This window comes from Bombina bombina, chromosome 11 (genome assembly GCF_027579735.1).
Source record: "Bombina bombina isolate aBomBom1 chromosome 11, aBomBom1.pri, whole genome shotgun sequence".
In the NCBI taxonomy this organism is placed as follows: domain Eukaryota; kingdom Metazoa; phylum Chordata; class Amphibia; order Anura; family Bombinatoridae; genus Bombina; species Bombina bombina.
This window is the reverse complement of record NC_069509.1, coordinates 58,774,414-58,793,572: the sequence shown is the minus strand read 5'-3', so window position 1 is coordinate 58,793,572 and position 19,159 is coordinate 58,774,414. Positions and strand designations below refer to the sequence as shown.

Below are 19,159 nucleotides of genomic sequence, written 5' to 3'. Positions count from 1 at the left end.
AACCCCTACATTGGAAAAAGTCTGTAAAAAAATAAAATGTTTTAAAAGCATTTAACCTACTATTTGGTTAGCACAATTTGCTATTTTGTTTTGCAGTCCAAGGACATACATTTTATAAGTCTCTAATCTCTGGAAAATGTTGCCACTCCACAAATAAATAATAACTATATTAATCTCCTCTCTTGAGAACAAATAATCAAACAATCACTGTGTAGAATGTAATAGGCTTCTAGCCCCCCTCAGCATAATGACTGGTCTCCCCCCATGTGCCCTCTCAACTGTGATCATCTCTGGTTTTCTCACTGCCATTCTAAATGGCCCTCTCAATTCCATTTGGCCCTGCTTTTGACACCCACACCAATGACACATCCAGTCCTGCCCCTTCCACCACAGGCATGTACAAAAAACAGCAGTGGTCCTCTGGGAATTGCTCCACTACGTGCTGGTTCTGGAGACTTGTGAAGTCTACAGTATCCACATTCAATTCTCACAATTACAGGAAAAGGGGGCAAAATAAATAATGAAAGTATATTGCAATGTTCCTTTATTGGACCTAAATAAACATTTTAGCCTAGATCACAAGTGGAGCACTATTAATAACGCAGGATGCGCTATCCATATTGTTACTCTGTGCTATAGTGCAGGTATTACAAGTCCTAGCTCCTGATTTTAGAGCGCCATAGAACTTCACTTGAGTGCTACCATTTTACTCTCAACTTGTAATATGAAAATAAAAAGGGAAGCGCTATGGATTGCGCACTCGCGATGTCAGTGCACTATATCGCTATCATTTCCATCTAAAGGGGAGGAGAGTCCACTGCTTCATTGATTACTTGTGGGAATTAAGAACCTGGCCACCAGGAGGAGGCAAACACCCCAGCCAAAGGCTTAAATACCTCCCCCACTTCCCTCATCCCCCAGTCATTCTTTGCCTTTCGTCACAGGAGGTTGGCAGAGATGTGTCGGAAGTAGTCTCTTATAGAGGGTACTACTCTTCGCAATGGGACTGGAGTTTTAAGTAATCCTGTCAGCCTCTCAGTGAGAGCATGGGTGAAAGTTAGAGTCCGGAGATGCAGGGGGAGTTCTTCTGCGAAACCATCCCGACTCATATTAACAGCTCCTTAAGCAATCAGCGTTGACGAGTTTCGCTGCCTGCTTTCTGCTCTCAGGTCCATGTCAGGAGCGATGCTACTAACCTGTCACTCTTGAAAGGCCGTGTTCCTGTTCCACTTCCACGGCATAGATTCTGGTAAGATCGTTTAATTTTTCTCCTACATTGGTGTGTCCGGTCCACGGCTTCATCCTTACTTGTGGGATATTCTCTTCCCCTACAGGAAATGGCAAAGAGAGCACACAGCAAGAGCTGTCCATATAGCCCCCCCTCTGGCTCCGCCCCCCAGTCTTCTCTTTGCCGCTCTGAACAAGTAGCATCTCCACGGGGATGGTAAAGAGTATGTGGTGTTAGTTGTAGTTTTCCCTTATGGGATCGGTAAGCCATTTTCTTAGACTCAGTAACAGAATTAAGGCTTATAATTTGGGCTCTATGCTGGTTGACACTTTGTGGGCTAAATCGATTTATTTTTATCATATTTATATGACATTTGGAGTGTTTTGTGAACTTTGAAACACATTTGGGAACGTTTTTATTACGCCTGGCAGTTGTTTAGACGCCTAATCTAGTCAGAAAGGCCCCTTCACTCTGGTATGCAGAGGGAGGAGGCCTCATTTTCGCGCGTCAGTTGCGCAGTTACTTCTAAAGGCAGTGCATGCAGCTTCATGTGAGAGGGTCCTGTGGATAAGAAACAGACTCCGGAAGGCTTATATTCTGTGGTGAATAACCCCTAAGGAAGGTAAAAGCCGCAGCAAAGCCTGTGGCAGGGACTGTAGTGTGTTTAAACCGGTAAATTTGAACTATTAGCTCCGGTTTGCTCATTTAAGGTGAAATTTGGTGTGCAATACTTTCAAAGCATTAAGACACTGGGGTGTAATTTTCAGAAAGATTGGATATTTCCTTGATAGTTTTTCGAACATTCAGAAATAAAGTGTGCTCTTTTTATTATTTAAAGAGACAGTAATGGTTTTGTTTAAAATTGTTTTTATTGCATTAATAGCCTGCCTAAATCTGTCTAACATGTCTGTACCTTCAGATAGCATATGTTCTGTGTGTATGGAGGCCAAGGTGGTTCCCCCTTTAAATGTATGTGCAAATTGTGCCATGGCGTACAAACAAAGTAAGGACAGTACTGTCACATTTAATAAGGTTGCCCAAGATGATTCTTCAAATGAAGGTAGTGGGGATAGTTCATCTTCCTCTCCTTCTGTGTCAACACCAGTTTTGCCCGCGCAGGCGATACCTAGTACATCTAGCGCGCCAATGCTTGTTACTATGCAGCAATTAACAGCAGTAATGGATAATTCTATAGCAAATCTTTTATCCAAACTGCCAGCATTTCCCAGAAAGCGTGATTGCTCAGTTTTAAATACAGAAGATGAGCAAGTTGGCGCTGACGATAATTTATCTGTTATACCCTCACATCAATCTGAGTTGGCAGTGAGGGAGGGTCTGTCTGAGGGAGAAATTTCTGATTCAGGAAAAGTTTCTCAGCAGGCAGAACCTGATATCGTGGCATTTAAATTTAAGCTAGAACATCTCCGCGCCCTGCTTAAGGAGGTGCTAGCTACTCTAGATGATTGTGATTCTTTGGTGATTCCAGAGAAGTTGTGCAAAATGGACAAATTCTTAGAGGTCCCAGTGCACGCTGATGCTTTTCCGATACCCAAGAGGGTGGCGGACATAGTGACTAAGGAGTGGGAGAAGCCAGGTGTACCTTTTGTTCCCCCTCCTATATTTAAGAAAATGTTCCCCATTGTCGACCCCAGAAGGGACGCATGGCAAACGGTCCCTAAGATAGAGGGGGCAGTTTCAACGTTAGCCAAGCGCACAACTATTCCTATTGAGGACAGTTGCGCTTTCAAAGATCCTATGGATAAAAAATTGGAAGGATTGCTTAAAAAGATATTTGTTCAGCAAGGTTTCCTTCTTCAACCAATTTCGTGCATTATTCCTGTCACCACGGCGGTGTCTTTTTGGTTCGAGGAACTAGAAAATTGGCTCCAAAAGGAGACTCCATATGATGAAGTCATGGACAGAATTCACGCACTAAAGTTGGCTAATTCCTTTATTTTGGATGCCGCTTTTCAATTAGCAAAATTAGCGGCGAAAAATTCAGGTTTTGCAATAGTGTCGCGCAGGGCGCTTTGGCTAAAATCTTGGTCGGCGGATGTGTCGTCCAAAACAAAATTGCTTAATATTCCTTTCAAGGGTAAGACCCTTTTCGGGCCAGAATTGAAGGAGATTATTTCAGACATCACTGGGGGAAAGGGCCATGCCCTCCCACAGGATAGGCCTTTCAAGGCTAAGAATAAATCTAATTTTCGTTCCTTTCGCAATTTCAGGAACGGACCGGCTCCTAACTCTGCAGCCTCTAGACAAGAGGGTAACGCTTCCCAGCCTAAACCAGCATGGAAACCATTGCAAGGCTGGAACAAGGGTAAACAGGCCAAGAAGCCTGCTGCTGCTACCAAGACAGCATGAAGGGGTAGCCCCCGATCCGGGACCGGATCTAGTAGGGGGCAGACTTTCTCTCTTTGCTCAGGCTTGGGCAAGATATGTTCCGGATCCCTGGGCAATAGAAATAGTCTCTCAGGGGTATCTTCTAGAGTTCAAGGAACTTCCTCCAAGGGGAAGGTTCCACATGTCTCGCTTATCTTCAGACCAGATAAAGAGACAGGCATTCTTACATTGCGTAGGAGTCCTATTAAAGATGGGAGTGATACACCCAGTTCCAACAGCGGAACAAGGTCTGGGTTTTTACTCAGTTCCTAAAAAAGAGGGAACCTTCAGGCCAATTCTGGATTTAAAAATTCTAAACAAATTCCTCAGAGTTCCATCATTCAAAATGGAAAACATTCGGACGATTTTACCAACAATCCAGGAGGGTCAATATATGACTACCGTGGACTTAAAGGATGCGTACCTGCATATTCCTATCCACAAAGATCATCATCAGTTCCTGAGGTTCGCCTTTCTGGACAAACATTACCAGTTCGTGGCTCTTCCATTCGGTTTAGCCACTGCTCCCAGAATTTTCACAAAGGTGCTAGGGTCCCTTCTAGCGGTTCTAAGGACGAGGGGCATTGCTGTAGCACCTTACCTAGACGACATTCTAATCTAAGCGTCGTCTCTTTCCAAAGCAAGGGCTCATCAAGTTAAAGCTTCTAAACGCTTGTCAAGTTCTTCAATCTATTCCTCAGACTTCCATAGCTCAGTGCATAGAGGTAATAGGATTAATGGTTGCAGCAATGGACGTGGTTCCTTTTGCTCAAATTCATCTAAGACCATTGCAACTGTGCATGCTCAAACCGTGGAATGGGGATTATGCAGACTTGTCTCCCCAGATTCAAGTAGACCAGGTAACCAGAGACTCACTCCGCTGGTGGTTAACTCAGGATCACCTGTCTCAGGGAATGAGTTTCCGCAGACCAGAGTGGGTCATCGTCACGATCAACGCCAGTCTCTTAGGCTGGGGCACGGTCTGGGACTCCCTGAAAGCTCAGGGTCTATGGTCTCGGGAAGAGTCTCTTCTCCCGATAAACATTTTGGAACTGAGAGCGATATTCAATGCGCTTCTGGCTTGGCCTCAAATAGCGAAGGCCAGATTCATAAGATTTCAGTCGGACAACATGACGACTGTAGCGTACATCAATCATCAGGGGGGAACAAAGAGTTCCTTGGCGATGAGAGAGGTATCCAAGATCATCAAATGGGCGGAGGATCACTCCTGCCATCTATCTGCAATTCACATCCCAGGAGTAGACAACTGGGATGCGGATTATTTGAGTCATCAGACTTTCCATCCGGGGGAGTGGGAACTCCACCCGGAGGTCTTTGCCCAGTTAACTCAACTATGGGGCACTCCAGATATGGATCTGATGGCGTCTCGTCAGAACTCCAAGGTTCCTCGATACGGGTCCAGATCCAGGGATCCCAAGGCGACACTAGTGGATGCATTGGTGGCGCCTTGGTCGTTCAATCTAGCTTATGTGTTTCCACCGTTCCCTCTCCTTCCCAGGCTTGTAGCCAGGATCAAACAGGAGAAGGCCTTGGTGATTCTAATAGCTCCTGCATGGCCACGCAGGACTTGGTATGCAGACCTGGTGAATATGTCATCGGCTCCACCATGGTAGCTACCTTTGAGACAGGATCTTCTAGTACAAGGTCCATTCGAACATCCAAATCTAGTCTCTCTGCAACTGACTGCTTGGAAATTGAACGCTTGATTCTATCTAAGCGTGGGTTTTCAGATTCAGTTATAGATACTCTGGTTCAAGCCAGAAAACCTGTGACTAGGAAAATTTACCATAAGATATGGCAAAAATATATCCGTTGGTGTGAATCCAAGGGATTCTATTGAAGTAAAATTAAAATTCCTAGGATACTTTCCTTTCTCCAAGAGGGTTTGGATAAAGGTTTGTCAGCTAGTTCTTTAAAAGGACAGATATCTGCTCTGTCTGTTTTGTTGCACAAACGTCTGGCAGCCGTGCCAGATGTACAGGCGTTTGTACAGGCGTTAGTTAGAATCAAGCCTGTCTACAGACCTATGACTCCTCCTTGGAGTCTAAATTTAGTTCTTTCAGTTCTTCAAGGGGTTCCGTTTGAACCCTTACATTCCATAGATATTAAGTTACTATCTTGGAAAGTTCTGTTTTTGGTTGCTATTTCTTCTGCTAGAAGAGTTTCTGAATTATCTGCTTTGCAGTGTACTTCTCCCTATCTGGTATTCCATACAGATAAGGTAGTTTTACGTACCAAGCCTGGTTTTCTTCCAAAAGTGGTTTCCAACAGGAATATTAACCAGGAAATAGTTGTTCCTTCTCTGTGTCCGAATCCAGTTTCGAAGAAGGAACGTTTGTTACACAACCTAGATGTGGTCCGTGCTTTAAAATTCTATTTAGAAGCAACAAAGGATTTCAGACAGACATCATCCTTGTTTGTCGTTTATTCTGGTAAGAGGAGAGGGCAGAAAGCTACTGCTACCTCTCTTTCTTTTTGGCTGAAAAGCATCATCCGATTGGCTTATGAGACTGCCGGAGAAACTACCCTCTGGTGTGACTCCTTATAGGAGGTTAGAAGACAACAAGAAAGAGGTGCCAATGGTGCAGATCAATGGTGCTTGTATGATGTATCAATGCGGTGTGAACACTAGGTACTCACAAATGGCAAAGGCAATCGATTATGCCAGTAGGGGCAGGCTGGATTTCATCAGCAATCCAGCTAGCTGATCTTAGAGGCCGCTCTCTACCAACATCCAATGGGAAGAAATCTAGGAGTAAAAGCAATAGATGGAGGCGCCAATGGTGCAGATCAATGATGGTCTGATGAAGATATTATTACAGTGATATACAGGGTACTCACGTGTATTAAAGGCAACCACTTATGCCTATAGGGACAGGCTGGATTTTAACAGCAATCCAGCTGGCTGATTCGGCATCCAATATCAGAGTATGGGTGTCAGAGCATTAGCCCTCTACAAGTAGCATAGCAGAATACCATATACAGCACTCAGAGTGGATATATATAAAAACATTTTTATTAAAAACTATAAAAAAAAGTTTACCACTCATTTTGGTGCCAACTAGTGTATGGCTTGTGGAGAAACAGTGCAACGCGTTTCTCAGATATACTGTTTCCTCAGGGGCCTCTTCAACTTCCTTATCTTTTGGCTGATGAGTGTTCTCAGTTTCGCATTGAGATGGTGGGACATAAGCCTCCTTTAAGGAATACGGCTCATTCAACTAGAGCTGTAGCCATTTCTTGGGCCTTTAAGAACAAGGCTTCTATGGAGCAGGTTTGTAAGGCTACTTGGTCCTCTTTACATTCTTTTGCAACATTTTGCATATTTGATGTTTTTTGCTTCGGCAGAAGTAGCTTTTAAGAGAGAGGTTCTGCAGGCTGTGGTGCCCTCAGTATAGGGTCCACCTCCTTTTACCCTCCCACTTTCTTCATTCAGTGTACTCTAGAGCTTTGGTATTTGTTCCCACTAGTAATGAATGAAGCAGTGGACTCTTCTCCACTTTAGATGGAAAACATAAATTATGCTTACCTAATAATTTAATTTCCATCGTGGGGAATAGAGTCCACTGCACTGCCCGTTCTCCGGTGGGCGGACCTAAATCTATTTTTGTTCTTCTGGCATCATTTATACCCTGATGTTTCTCCTACCAGAATGACTGGGGGATGAGGGGAGTGGAGGAGATATTTAAGCCTTTGGCTGGGGTATCTTTGTCTCCTCCTGGTGGCCAGGTTCTTAATTCCCACAAGCAATGAATGGACTCTCTTCCCCACGATGGAAATTAAATTATCAGGTAAGCATAATTTATGTTTTTTTACGCTACACTTGTATTCTACGTCTTTGTGGGGAATTCAATTCTTCCTTATAACTTTTTTTTATTCTGATGGTCTCTTCACAGCCTTACTGCTGCTCTACGATGTTACAAATAAGACCTCGTTTGACAACATTAAGGTAAGACCTTAATGATGTATTTTTCTTAAATGTTATGTCCTTGGATCAGGATAATATTCATCCAAAGGCTTCTAACAAACTGATCTGGGCTATCTGCCACAGTAGCTGTTTAATCAGTCCACTGACAGGAGTTGTTCTGAATGCTTGGAGAATTTCTGATGTAGTTCCTCTTTGTAAACAATGCAGTAGGGAGGACTCTTGTATCTGAAGTTTCAATTCAATATTACAAAAATGAATAACTTGCAGGATCAAATAGAGCACATATTTTACTGCTGGCTATCATGTAAGTTCATTTGTTTGACTTTGTAACTAAAATAATAGATTATGGTGAAGCAGTAGATGTGGCTTATTTAGAATTTAGTATAGTAGTTGACTCTGCCATAAAGTATCATTGTACACTAGATTTTTATTTGCATAAATGTTTTGTAGATGATCCATTTATATAGCCCAGCTTCTTAGTAAGTTTTTAGATCAGTATCTGTGCATATTCTTCTTTACAGTAGTGGCTATTACATACAGTTATATGAAAATTGGTGTATAATGCCCCTTTAAACTAATTCACAAAGTGATACCTTAGACTAAAATAAAAATATATAAGGGGGAAGAATGCTGGAAGAAAGCCTAGACAACAGTGTGCTTTATTTGAATGGATTCAAAGGATGAGGAAGTTACTATCGATGTGCCTCATGGGGCAGTTCTGGGCCTGTTTTCTTTAAAGGGACAGTTTACTTGTAATGTTTTATTGTTTAAAAAGATAGATAACACCTTTACTACCCATTCCCCAGCTTTGCATAACCAACATTGTTATATACTTTATAACCTCTAAGGTTACCTGTTTCTAAGCCCCTGCAGGCCATCCTTATCTCAGTGCTTTTTTTAAGCTTTTTACAATGTTGCACTACAGCCAGACAGTGCTAGTTCATGTGTGCCATATGGATAACGTTGTGCTCATTCCTGTGGAGAATGATTATGGTTTCACAAGAACCAGCACTGATTGGTTAAAATGCTAGATAGTAAAAAGCTAAAAACAAACAAAAAAACAAAGATAAGGGGCAGTCTGCAGGGACTTAGATACAGGTAATCATAGAGGTAAAAAGTATATTAATATAACGTTGGTTATGAAAAACTGAAGAATAAGTAATTAAGGGTAAATAAACCATTTTTAAGTAGACTGTCCTTTTAATATATTTAGCACTGATATTGGTTCTGGGCTTCAAAGAAAGGTATGTCTTTTAGCAGATGATGCAAACATTACAAAATGGCTGTTTCAGGAAGAAATAGGTGGTGATATTAAAACACTGGACGATCGAACATCACATGGTACAAAATAATGCAGTTAGAATGCAAAACCCCAAGGTTAATTATTGACTCAGTGGTACTTTTCTCCTCACTTCCTCCAGTTAAAGGGACACTCAATCAAAATTAAACTTTCATTATTCAGATAGAGCATGCCATTTTAAACAACTTTCCAATTTACTTCAATTAACAAAATGTGCACAGTCTTTTTATATTTGAACTTTTTGAGTCACCAGCTCCTACTGAGCATGTGCAAGAATAAGTGTGTATGCATTTGTGAATGGCTGATGGCTGTCACATGGTACATGTATGCATTTGTGATTGGCTGGTGGCTGTCACATGGTGCAGGGGGAGTGGAAAAAGACAACTTTTAAAATTTTCAGGAAAAAAATCTACTAATAATTTGAAGTTCAGTCTAAGTGCTATTGCATTGTCTTGTTATCTTGCATTTGTTGATTATGTAAATCTACTGTGTTGACTGGTCCTAGGATAGGATGCAAAAACCCAAGGTTAGTTATCAACTCAATGGCACTTATCCACATCCATTCTCCTCAGTTCCTCTAGATATTTATCGACCAGCACCTAGCACCTTATGTCTGTCCTCAGTCTCCCTAACTAAAGAGGGGGGGGCAAGACAAGTCTATATATATTTTCATCTGACTTCTGTTATCCATATAATTGAGTTGTCAATAAATGGAATCAGCAATTGCTACTCGGTGGACTAGACTCAAGAATACCTGTTGGTGAAACTAATACCTTTTCACAACAGAACTACTCAAAAACTTTATAGCTCAAAGATTTATACCTCACGGCACATAGATCAAACTCAACTGTAACGGACACAGGCATCACAAAACGCGTCCAAAACATTACAGTACAGACTAAAGACAAAATTCTCTCCACAAAATAGACCTCTCTAGCTTCAGCAAAAAAGACAACTCAAAATTTTTTTTTCAGAGAGATAAAAGTGAGACACCTTTATTAATTTTGAAATAGCGAGACACAAAAATACGACAATATAGTTCACAGGGGCAATAAAGTATTTATTATCCATGTGCTTTCATAGGTTTCTTACACACTAGGATTTGTACAAATCCAGATCTTAGCGTTATTGCACTTTCACAAGAAGAAATCTGGATCTGAAAAGAGTCGTATGGCGCAAGCAGCTGCCTCCAAAACCTCTTAATGCCCATATATAGTATTTATTTACCTAGGTAGGTAGCAGGCATGTGTCTGAAGCACCACACTGCTGACATTGAGTGCTCTTGCAAATGTATAACATTATTAAAAGTATTCTTGCAAAAAATCTACCATATACTGCGCTAGATACATGCGGCACGCTCCTGAGCCTGCCTACCTGTTTTTCAACAAATGATAGCAAGAAAACAAAAATAATTTGATTACAGAAGTAAATTGGAAACATTTTTTAAAACAGTACCCTCTCTCAGAATCATGATAAACAAATTTCAGGCTTCATGTCTCCTTTACATAAGTAGTAGGATCATTTTTACCCACTGCTTACATCTTTTGGCTAGATGACTGTCCTGCTAAGGACTAGATTATGAATGGAGTGTAAACATGATTGCAAGATTGCTGTATTTTTTGTGTTCGACTCTGTATTACAAGTGGCACAGTGTTTAAATTATAGTTCGAACGCAAACGCATTTTACGCTCAAATGTTTTACGTGAACTCCAAGCTCAGGTAAATAGTTTGGGCTGAGAGAAAAGTTGCACTAAGCACCCCTAAACCGCAACATGGCCCACCACAAATTACCCCGCTACACTGTTAACCCCTAAACTGCCACATAGCCCATTGCAAATTACCCGCTACACTACTAACCCCTAAACCGCCACACAGCCCACCACAAAAATAACCCCCCTACACTAGTAACTCCAAACTGCCACACAGCCCACCAGTATAAACTATCTACACTTGTAACTCCTAAACCGCCACAACCCCCAATCACAAACCTATTAACTTCCTAATCCGCAACAACCCCCTATTGCAAAATACCCCCTAACATTAACCCCCAAACTGTCACAACCCCTCATAGCAAAATACTCCCTAACCTTCTAACAGCTAACCTCCCCCAGACACCTAACCTAAAAAACTACCATTACAAAAAAAAAAAAATAGCATTTCACAAATATAAAAAAAACATTAAAGGGACAGTAAACACCAGAATTTTTGTTGTTTAAAAATGTAGATAATCCCTTTTGCATAACTAACACAGTTATAATAATATACTTTTTACCTCTGTGATTACCTTGTATCTAAGCCTCTGCAAACTGCCCCCTTATTTCAGTTCTTTTGACAGACTTGCATTTTTAGCCAATCAGTTCTGACTCCTAGGAGCTTCACGTGCCTGAGCTCAAAGTTATCTTGTGAAACACATGAACTAACGCCCTCTAGTGGTGAAAAACTGTCAAAATGCTTTCAGATTATAGGCGGCCTTCAAGGTCTAAGAAATTAGCACATGAACCTCCTAGGTTTAGCTTTCAACTAAGAATACCAAGAGAGCAAAGCAAAATTGGTAATAAAAGTAAATTGGAAAGTTGTTTAAAATTACATGCCCTATTTAAATCATGAAAGTTTTTTTTTTACTTGACTGTCCCTTTAACAAAAATAATAAATCACAACAATTAAGACCTATCATAAAACTAAAGTCCCCTTAAGAAAAAACACCCCTAAAAAACCTAAACTAACACTAAAACCTACTGTAAAAATTGCCCTGAAAAGGGCATTTGTCAGGCAGTGCCCTAGTTGAAATAATTGTAGCTCTTTTGCATAACAAAAACCCTATCCTAAAACTAAAGTAACCCCTCACCCCACCCCCTAAAAAAACTATTTTTTTTTTAAAAAAAGTACCCTAAAAAAATTGGCCTTAGAAGGGCATTTGTCGGGAATTGCCCTAAAGTAATCATAGCTCTTTTGCATTACATAAAATTCATATCTTAAAAAAATCCTGTGCTAAAAAAAACCTAACTGACAAAAAATGGCATAAGTGAAGTGATTATAGCTCTTTTGCCAGTAAATTTATCCCCCCCCCCCCCAAAAAAAAGAACAACAACCAAAAACTGGTAAAATAATGGCTAACAACTTGTTTGTTGTTGTAGATAAGTTAGCCTGTTCTGTATTTACATTAAGATAATGGCTGACACCTGTTCCCCAATTGTAGATAAGGTCCCTGCACTTCCAGTAAGATAATGAATGACAACTATTCCCCACTGAATAAAAGGGCCCCATTACTTAATTTCCACCAAAATAATGGCTGACACCAGTTCCCCATTGTAAATAAGGCCCCCTGTATTGTATTCACAGCAAGCTAATAGATGACAAGGGTTCCTCATTGTAGATAAGGGCCCCTGTATTATATTCACAGCAAGCTAATGGCTTACACCAGTTCCCCATTGTAGATAAGGGCCCCTGTATTGCATGCACAGCAAGCTAATGGCTTACACCAGTTCCCCATTGTAGATAAGGGCCCCTGTATTGCATGCACAGCAAGCTAATGGCTTACACGAGTTCCCCATTGTAGATAAGGGCCCCTGTATTGCATGCACAGCAAGCTAATGGCTTACACCAGTTCCCCATTGTAGATAAGGGCCCCTGTATTGCATGCACAGCAAGCTAATGGCTTACACCAGTTCCCCATTGTAGATAAGGGCCCATGTATTGCATGCACAGCAAGCTAATGGATGACAAGGGTTCCTCGTTGTAGATAAGGGCCCCTGTATTATATTCACAGCAAGCTAATGGCTTACACCAGTTCCCCATTGTAGATAAGGGCCCCTGTATTGCATGCACAGCAAGCTAATGGCTTACACCAGTTCCGCATTGTAGATAAGGGCCCATGTATTGCATGCACAGCAAGCTAATGGATGACAAGGGTTCCTCATTGTAGATAAGGGCCCCTGTATTATATTCACAGCAAGCTAATGGCTTACACCAGTTCTACATTGTAGATAAGGGCCCCTGTATTGTATGCACAGCAAGCTAATGGATGACAAGGGTTCCTCATTGTAGATAAGGGCCCCTGTATTGTATGCACAGCAAGCTAATGGCTTACACCAGTTCCCCATTGTAGATAAGGGCCCCTGTATTATATTCACAGCAAGCTAATGGCTTACACCAGTTCTACATTGTAGATAAGGGCCCCTGTATTGTATGCACAGCAAGCTAATGGATGACAAGGGTTCCTCATTGTAGATAAGGGCCCCTGTATTGTATGCACAGCAAGCTAATGGCTTACACCAGTTCCTCATTGTAGATAAGGGCCCATGTATTGCATGCACAGCAAGCTAATGGCTTACACCAGTTCCCCATTGTAGATAAGGGCCCCTGTATTATATTCACAGCAAGCTAATGGCTTACACCAGTTCCTCATTGTAGATAAGGGCCCATGTATTGCATGCACAGCAAGCTAATGGCTTACACCAGTTCCTCATTGTAGATAAGGGCCCCTGTATTATATTCACAGCAAGCTAATGGCTTACACCAGTTCTACATTGTAGATAAGGGCCCCTGTATTGTATGCACAGCAAGCTAATGGATGACAAGGGTTCCTCATTGTAGATAAGGGCCCCTGTATTATATTCACAGCAAGCTAATGGCTTACACCAGTTCCTCATTGTAGATAAGGGCCCCTGTATTGTATGCACAGCAAGCTAATGGCTTACACCAGTTCCTCATTGTAGATAAGGGCCCCTGTATTATATTCACAGCAAGCTAATGGCTTACACCAGTTCCTCATTGTAGATAAGGGCCCCTGTATTGTATGCACAGCAAGCTAATGGATGACAAGGGTTCCTCATTGTAGATAAGGGCCCCTGTACTGCATTCACAACAAGCAAATGGCTGACACTAGTTCTCCATTGTAGATAAGGGCCCCTGTATTGCATGCACAGCAAGCTAATGGATGACAAGGGTTCCTTATTGTAGATAAGGGCCCCTGTACTGCATTCACAACAAGCAAATGGCTGACACTAGTTCTCCATTGTAGATAAGGGCCCCTGTATTGCATGCACAGCATGCTAATGGCTGACAAGGGTTCCTCATTGTAAATAAGGGATGCTGTGCTGCTTTTTCCAGTCAGTTAATGGCTGACAAGTGTTTCCCACTGTAGATAATAACCCTGTACTACATGTGCTGCCAGGTAAGGACTGAAAATATTCCCCAGTGTAAATAAAGGTCCCTACATAACATTACATTCACAGTAAGTTAAAGGGACAGTTTACCCAAAACGTGATAACATTTTAAAGGTACTAGCATCAAAATTTAAACATAGCAGTGCTGAACAACCGTAATATGTGTCCCCATGTGAATAAGGACTCCTTCTGCATTGCATGCCCAATCAATTAAAAGGGTCTTCTGTAAGGCCTCTAATCTACTGCTTTGACACCTAAACACTGAGGTACAAGTGTTGCTGGCACCAAGTCTGCATTTGTTGGCTTATGACAGACTGCAGGGATGGAGATGTACGAGCAGTCACAGGTATAATAGGGCAACTTTTTATTTAGACCAGATAATTGCTCAGGTCTGTAGCTGACAGGAGCCTCAGGGGGTTTTCACAGCAAAAAGCACAAACAGTCTTAAAAAAATGACTATGTAAAATAGGTAAGTTTTGTCATTTATTTTAGAACTGGTAGAAATTTTCTGCATTAATGTTTCACAAATTCCATAAAACCTAGTAATTAGCAGAATAAGTCAGGGAAAGCATAATTATGATAATAATATGTTTCTATTATATACTTGTTTCTTGCATTATCTAGTGCCGCAACAGACCTGTATTTTCTTGTGTAATTGCTTGTTGTGTCCCCAAATCAGTCAGAAAGATGAAATCTATAAATACAAAGAGCTTTTGTAGAAGATAGTTGTGTTATTAAATTTGAGCAGGCATTACCAACATAGATCTTGATGCTGTGTGAATTTACCACTGTGTTGCAGAACTGAAATCCGGGAATGCAGTCAACTAGAAATAGATAGAACTCAGTAACCCGCCCAATGGGACGGTCTCCAGCAGCCATTTTTAACCCAGTTTTTCACTGAAGATAACTTTCCTGGAGTATACCAGTCTGAACAGTTTTGCCCTCAAAATACCAAGCAATTGTTCTCTAAATTAAAGATTTGTAAAGCTAACCTCAGACATACGTGGAGGTCCAGCTGTATCCATAAAGCACAGTTGGATGCAGAACTGCTTAATAGCCACCACATACCTCTCAACATTTGCCGAAGACTTTTTAGTATATGAGAACAACGTATCGGTACTGACCCACTTGCACTTTTGTGGGCGATGTTACATAATGGGGGTGGAATTGTCAGCAGATTGTGGACAGGGATATGTTGGGAAAAAATTCTCCATGCTAACTAAATTATAGTAGGACTAAAGAATTTTTTAGGGAACAAATAATATAAATGTAAGTGATTTAATGCTAAATGTGACATTTTCTGTTTATAAAATAAAAACTGCTCTTTTCTGCAATTTCAAGTCTGCGAATGTTAATGCCCTAGGGAGCCGTATTGTTTTGCCTGGAAGCAGATATTTACCAACTATCATACTAAATGTATATTATTCCCAGAGAATGTACAGTATTAAAGGGACACTAAACTCTAGCCTTAATCATACTTCACAACATTTGTGGCTAGCATGGGCGTCAACAATGGGGTGACATTTGCTCCCCCCCCCCCATTATATTCCTCTCCACATGGAAAAAAAATTGCAGAAAAAAAAGGCAATTAAATGTCCCTTTTTCTTTCTTGTAACCCCCCCCCCAAATGTAGCTCTATTTCTAGAGGAAGAAGCACTGTATTCTGGAATGTATATAGTTATATACCATTCTGGAATTTGTAGTACACTATTTCACTCTCAGTGTTGTGATTCTGCAATTCCCAGCATGCATTGTACATTGGTGGGGAGTGAGCTTTCTTGAAGGCAGAAAGTTTTACAGGAGGTCAAGCCCCTTCTTCATTCTGTATGTGTATACGTGTCCCAGACACTGAGGAAGGCAGCTGGGAGTATAGTCTGACCCTTTACGCAGGTTTATATATTTATTTGTATGGTCAGACCATCTGCTCAAGTGGTAGGGGGGAAGTGGTGCACTGTGCCAGTGATCTTAAACTCTGCACTACAACTTCCATGTTTAAAAAAAGATATACTGTATATATTAACATCAGCAAAGAATAAGGTATCTCATTAACAGCATTGTGCTCTAAGTAAACACTTTCTCTCCTACTCATATACTGAAATAGTTTCTTAAAAAGTTTTGCCAATTGCACAAATAGAGAAATGTAAATTTTGTATATTTTAGGTAATGTACTTTATATATTAACTTATGTTGGTTATTTTGTGTTTAATTTCAATTTTTTCTTTTTCTTTTTTATAACTGTATTATGCAACAAATCAAATAAGCAAGAGACTAACTAAATTCATAAATACAAAATTATGCTTCTTCTATTTTCATTTATAAGGAGTCTGGATAAAAACATTCATTTTATTACACCCAAAAAAGAGATGTATAAATGTGTATTCAAGTTTAGAAAATAGGTATGGGCGGAGCTAGCCTAGCAACAGAATAGTCGCACATCTCTAAAGATCTGTATAGATTTTATTTTTATACATAAAAAATGACTACTAAGCAGATCAAACAACACCTTCAAAACGAGACTGGAGTCTAGAGATACTAGAGCTAACTGGCAGAGCAGTTTAAATCCAGAAATTAATAAGATAGCTAAGTTCTGTGCTCTATTAGTAAGCTGTCTGGAGCGGAAGCCATTTGAAAGCAGCCATCTACCCACCCTCGTGGCACAGCTCAACTATCTCGCTAAAACCTCAATAAAGTGGCATCTACCTCTATTCTTCCTCCTGCTAAGATGGATCCCAAGACCTACACACTCGTAGCTATGGAGGGATTTAGTAATACACTGGATGCAGTCTTCAGAGACATGAAGAGAGACCTTTCTCGAATAATGGCAAGATATACCACCCCTCCATGCCTCACTAACGAGCTACAAGAGAAGCCAGAAATAAAGCCTGCTTATAGCTCTGAAGAATGTGGGATGCGGAGCCGGCTGGTGCAGCGGTCAAATAATCTTGTGCTAGAGAGTGGGTCGTCGGCAGAACTATGGATCGAGGCTGAGCGTAGACCATAAGGAGCTGATGCGGACTTGCAGTCAACTACCAAGGGAGCAGATACCGGGTATGAGTCCTCTATTACACGGTCCGTACTTGGGGAGCAGGAAGTTTATGAGATGCTGCGGAAGGAGACCATGTCTGAAGCTGAGGCCGATAAAGATCCAGAGGGAGACCTTAGCGTGGGAACCAGATTGACTCTAGGAGGATCGCTAGTTACACTTTGTAATAGTGGCGCAGCTGTGGAGATAAGTGAGACATCCTGTGTGGCCCTGAAACGGACATATGATATCAGCCTATATGATCGCAAAAGGCTTGAGATGGGAGCCGGGCTGACGGAAACTTTTTCCTCTGGAATAGAGGTGGTTATTAGCTTGCAGAGACATTCTAGCACAGAATTTAATCCTTTCTCGACAAATTGCGCCAGAACACTTTGGACGGACGCTCCAGTCTTAGAGATACATGTAATAGTCTCTCCAGAGTGCCCTATAAATGCTGTATGGTCGGTACAAAAAGCTGGGGTAGGATAAGCTCCATGATCAAAGGCAAATCTCTACATCTATGGTCCGTACAAATTGAAACAGACTTGACTCCTGCTGGTTGGAAACGTTCTCATTAAAGTATTTTTTGTTTTATATTTCCTCAGTTACCAACCTTAACATTAGATTTATTTTCTTGCATAATAATAGTTTATATTATCTGTAGTTAAAGCTCTATTTGTTTGGAAACCAAAAGATATTTACAAGATTGCATTTGCACTATTATACGTGTTGTGTTCATTGCAGGTATATATGGCTAAACAGTAGGGGATTTATGGGTCTTTTATTAACATTTGGACAACATAGGGTCGTGTCGGGGACTGAGAACTGCATAGAATTATGTTATTGAGCTGTTTGTTTAACTAGTTATTTGAAGGAGATTCAAGCTGTTACATATCTAGAGTTTATATAGACATATTAGTCTGAATACTTCTTACTCATATGTTACTGCTTAATACTCCCCCAACCTGCCCCCATAGTTTTACTATTGTTCGCAGTTATACACTGGACTCCTCACTTAGGCATACAATATTTAAGTTACTACGGATACACGCACTGCCACTCCCCTTCACTCTCCCTGCATAACATTTAGCTCTTGACGTATACTTCCCCCTATTGCAAACCTACAACAAGTATCACCCTGAATGTTTCATGTCTGATGCCGAAATCTTGACGGGACCATTATTGTTCTGTGCCTTTACATGATATTTACATTTCAGCATACCTCAATATCTAAGCGTATACCTCTAGCTCTTAGAGGAGGTTCCTTCTATATGTCTTGCGATTCTCCCTCAATATACTTAGTCCCTGTTGTATGTTCCCCCTCATTGTTTGCCTTACAAGTTGCACTTCATAGCTCTGATTTTAAATTATTACCCTGTTTTCCGTATACGCTCTTTCGAGAGAGTAGTTGGAAAAAACTCTCCTTGTTATGTTTAGCTATTCTGGCTAGTAATCATACTATTATGGGTTTTCCACGCAACTAACTTGGACACCTTGATTATATATACTTAGGTTTATTATTCATTATACAGGCACATTTTTAGGACTTTCATTACATTATACAGGCACATTTTTAGGACTTTCATTACATTATACAGGCACATTTTTAGGACTTTCATTACATTATACAGGCACATCTTTAGGACTTTCATTACATTATACAGGCACATTTTTAGGACTTTCATTACATTATACAGGCACATCTTTAGGACTTTCATTACATTATACAGGCACATTTTTAGGACTTTCATTACATTATACAGGCACATTTTTAGGACTTTCATTACATTATACAGGCACATTTTTAGGACTTTCATTACATTATACAGGCACATCTTTAGGACTTTCATTACATTATACAGGCACATTTTTAGGACTTTCATTACATTATACAGGCACATCTTTAGGACTTTCATTACATTATACAGGCACATCTTTAGGACTTTCATTACATTATACAGGCACATTTTTAGGACTTTCATTACATTATACAGGCACATCTTTAGGACTTTCATTACATTATACAGGCACATTTTTAGGACTTTCATTACATTATACAGGCACATTTTTAGGACTTTCATTACATTATACAGGCACATCTTTAGGACTT

The 19,159-nt window shown here is 40.7% G+C and overlaps 1 protein-coding gene across 2 annotated transcripts in view; it reads left to right on the top strand.

Moving 5' to 3' along the window:
* Nucleotides 1-19,159, top strand: part of RAB26 (RAB26, member RAS oncogene family) — a 509,833-nt gene that overhangs the window by 352,942 nt on the left and 137,732 nt on the right. For both annotated transcript variants that reach the window (XM_053694654.1, XM_053694655.1), the window contains exon 5: nucleotides 7,531-7,583. In XM_053694654.1, coding sequence (XP_053550629.1) covers nucleotides 7,531-7,583 — 53 coding nt within the window. The remainder of the gene's footprint in view (nucleotides 1-7,530; nucleotides 7,584-19,159) is intronic.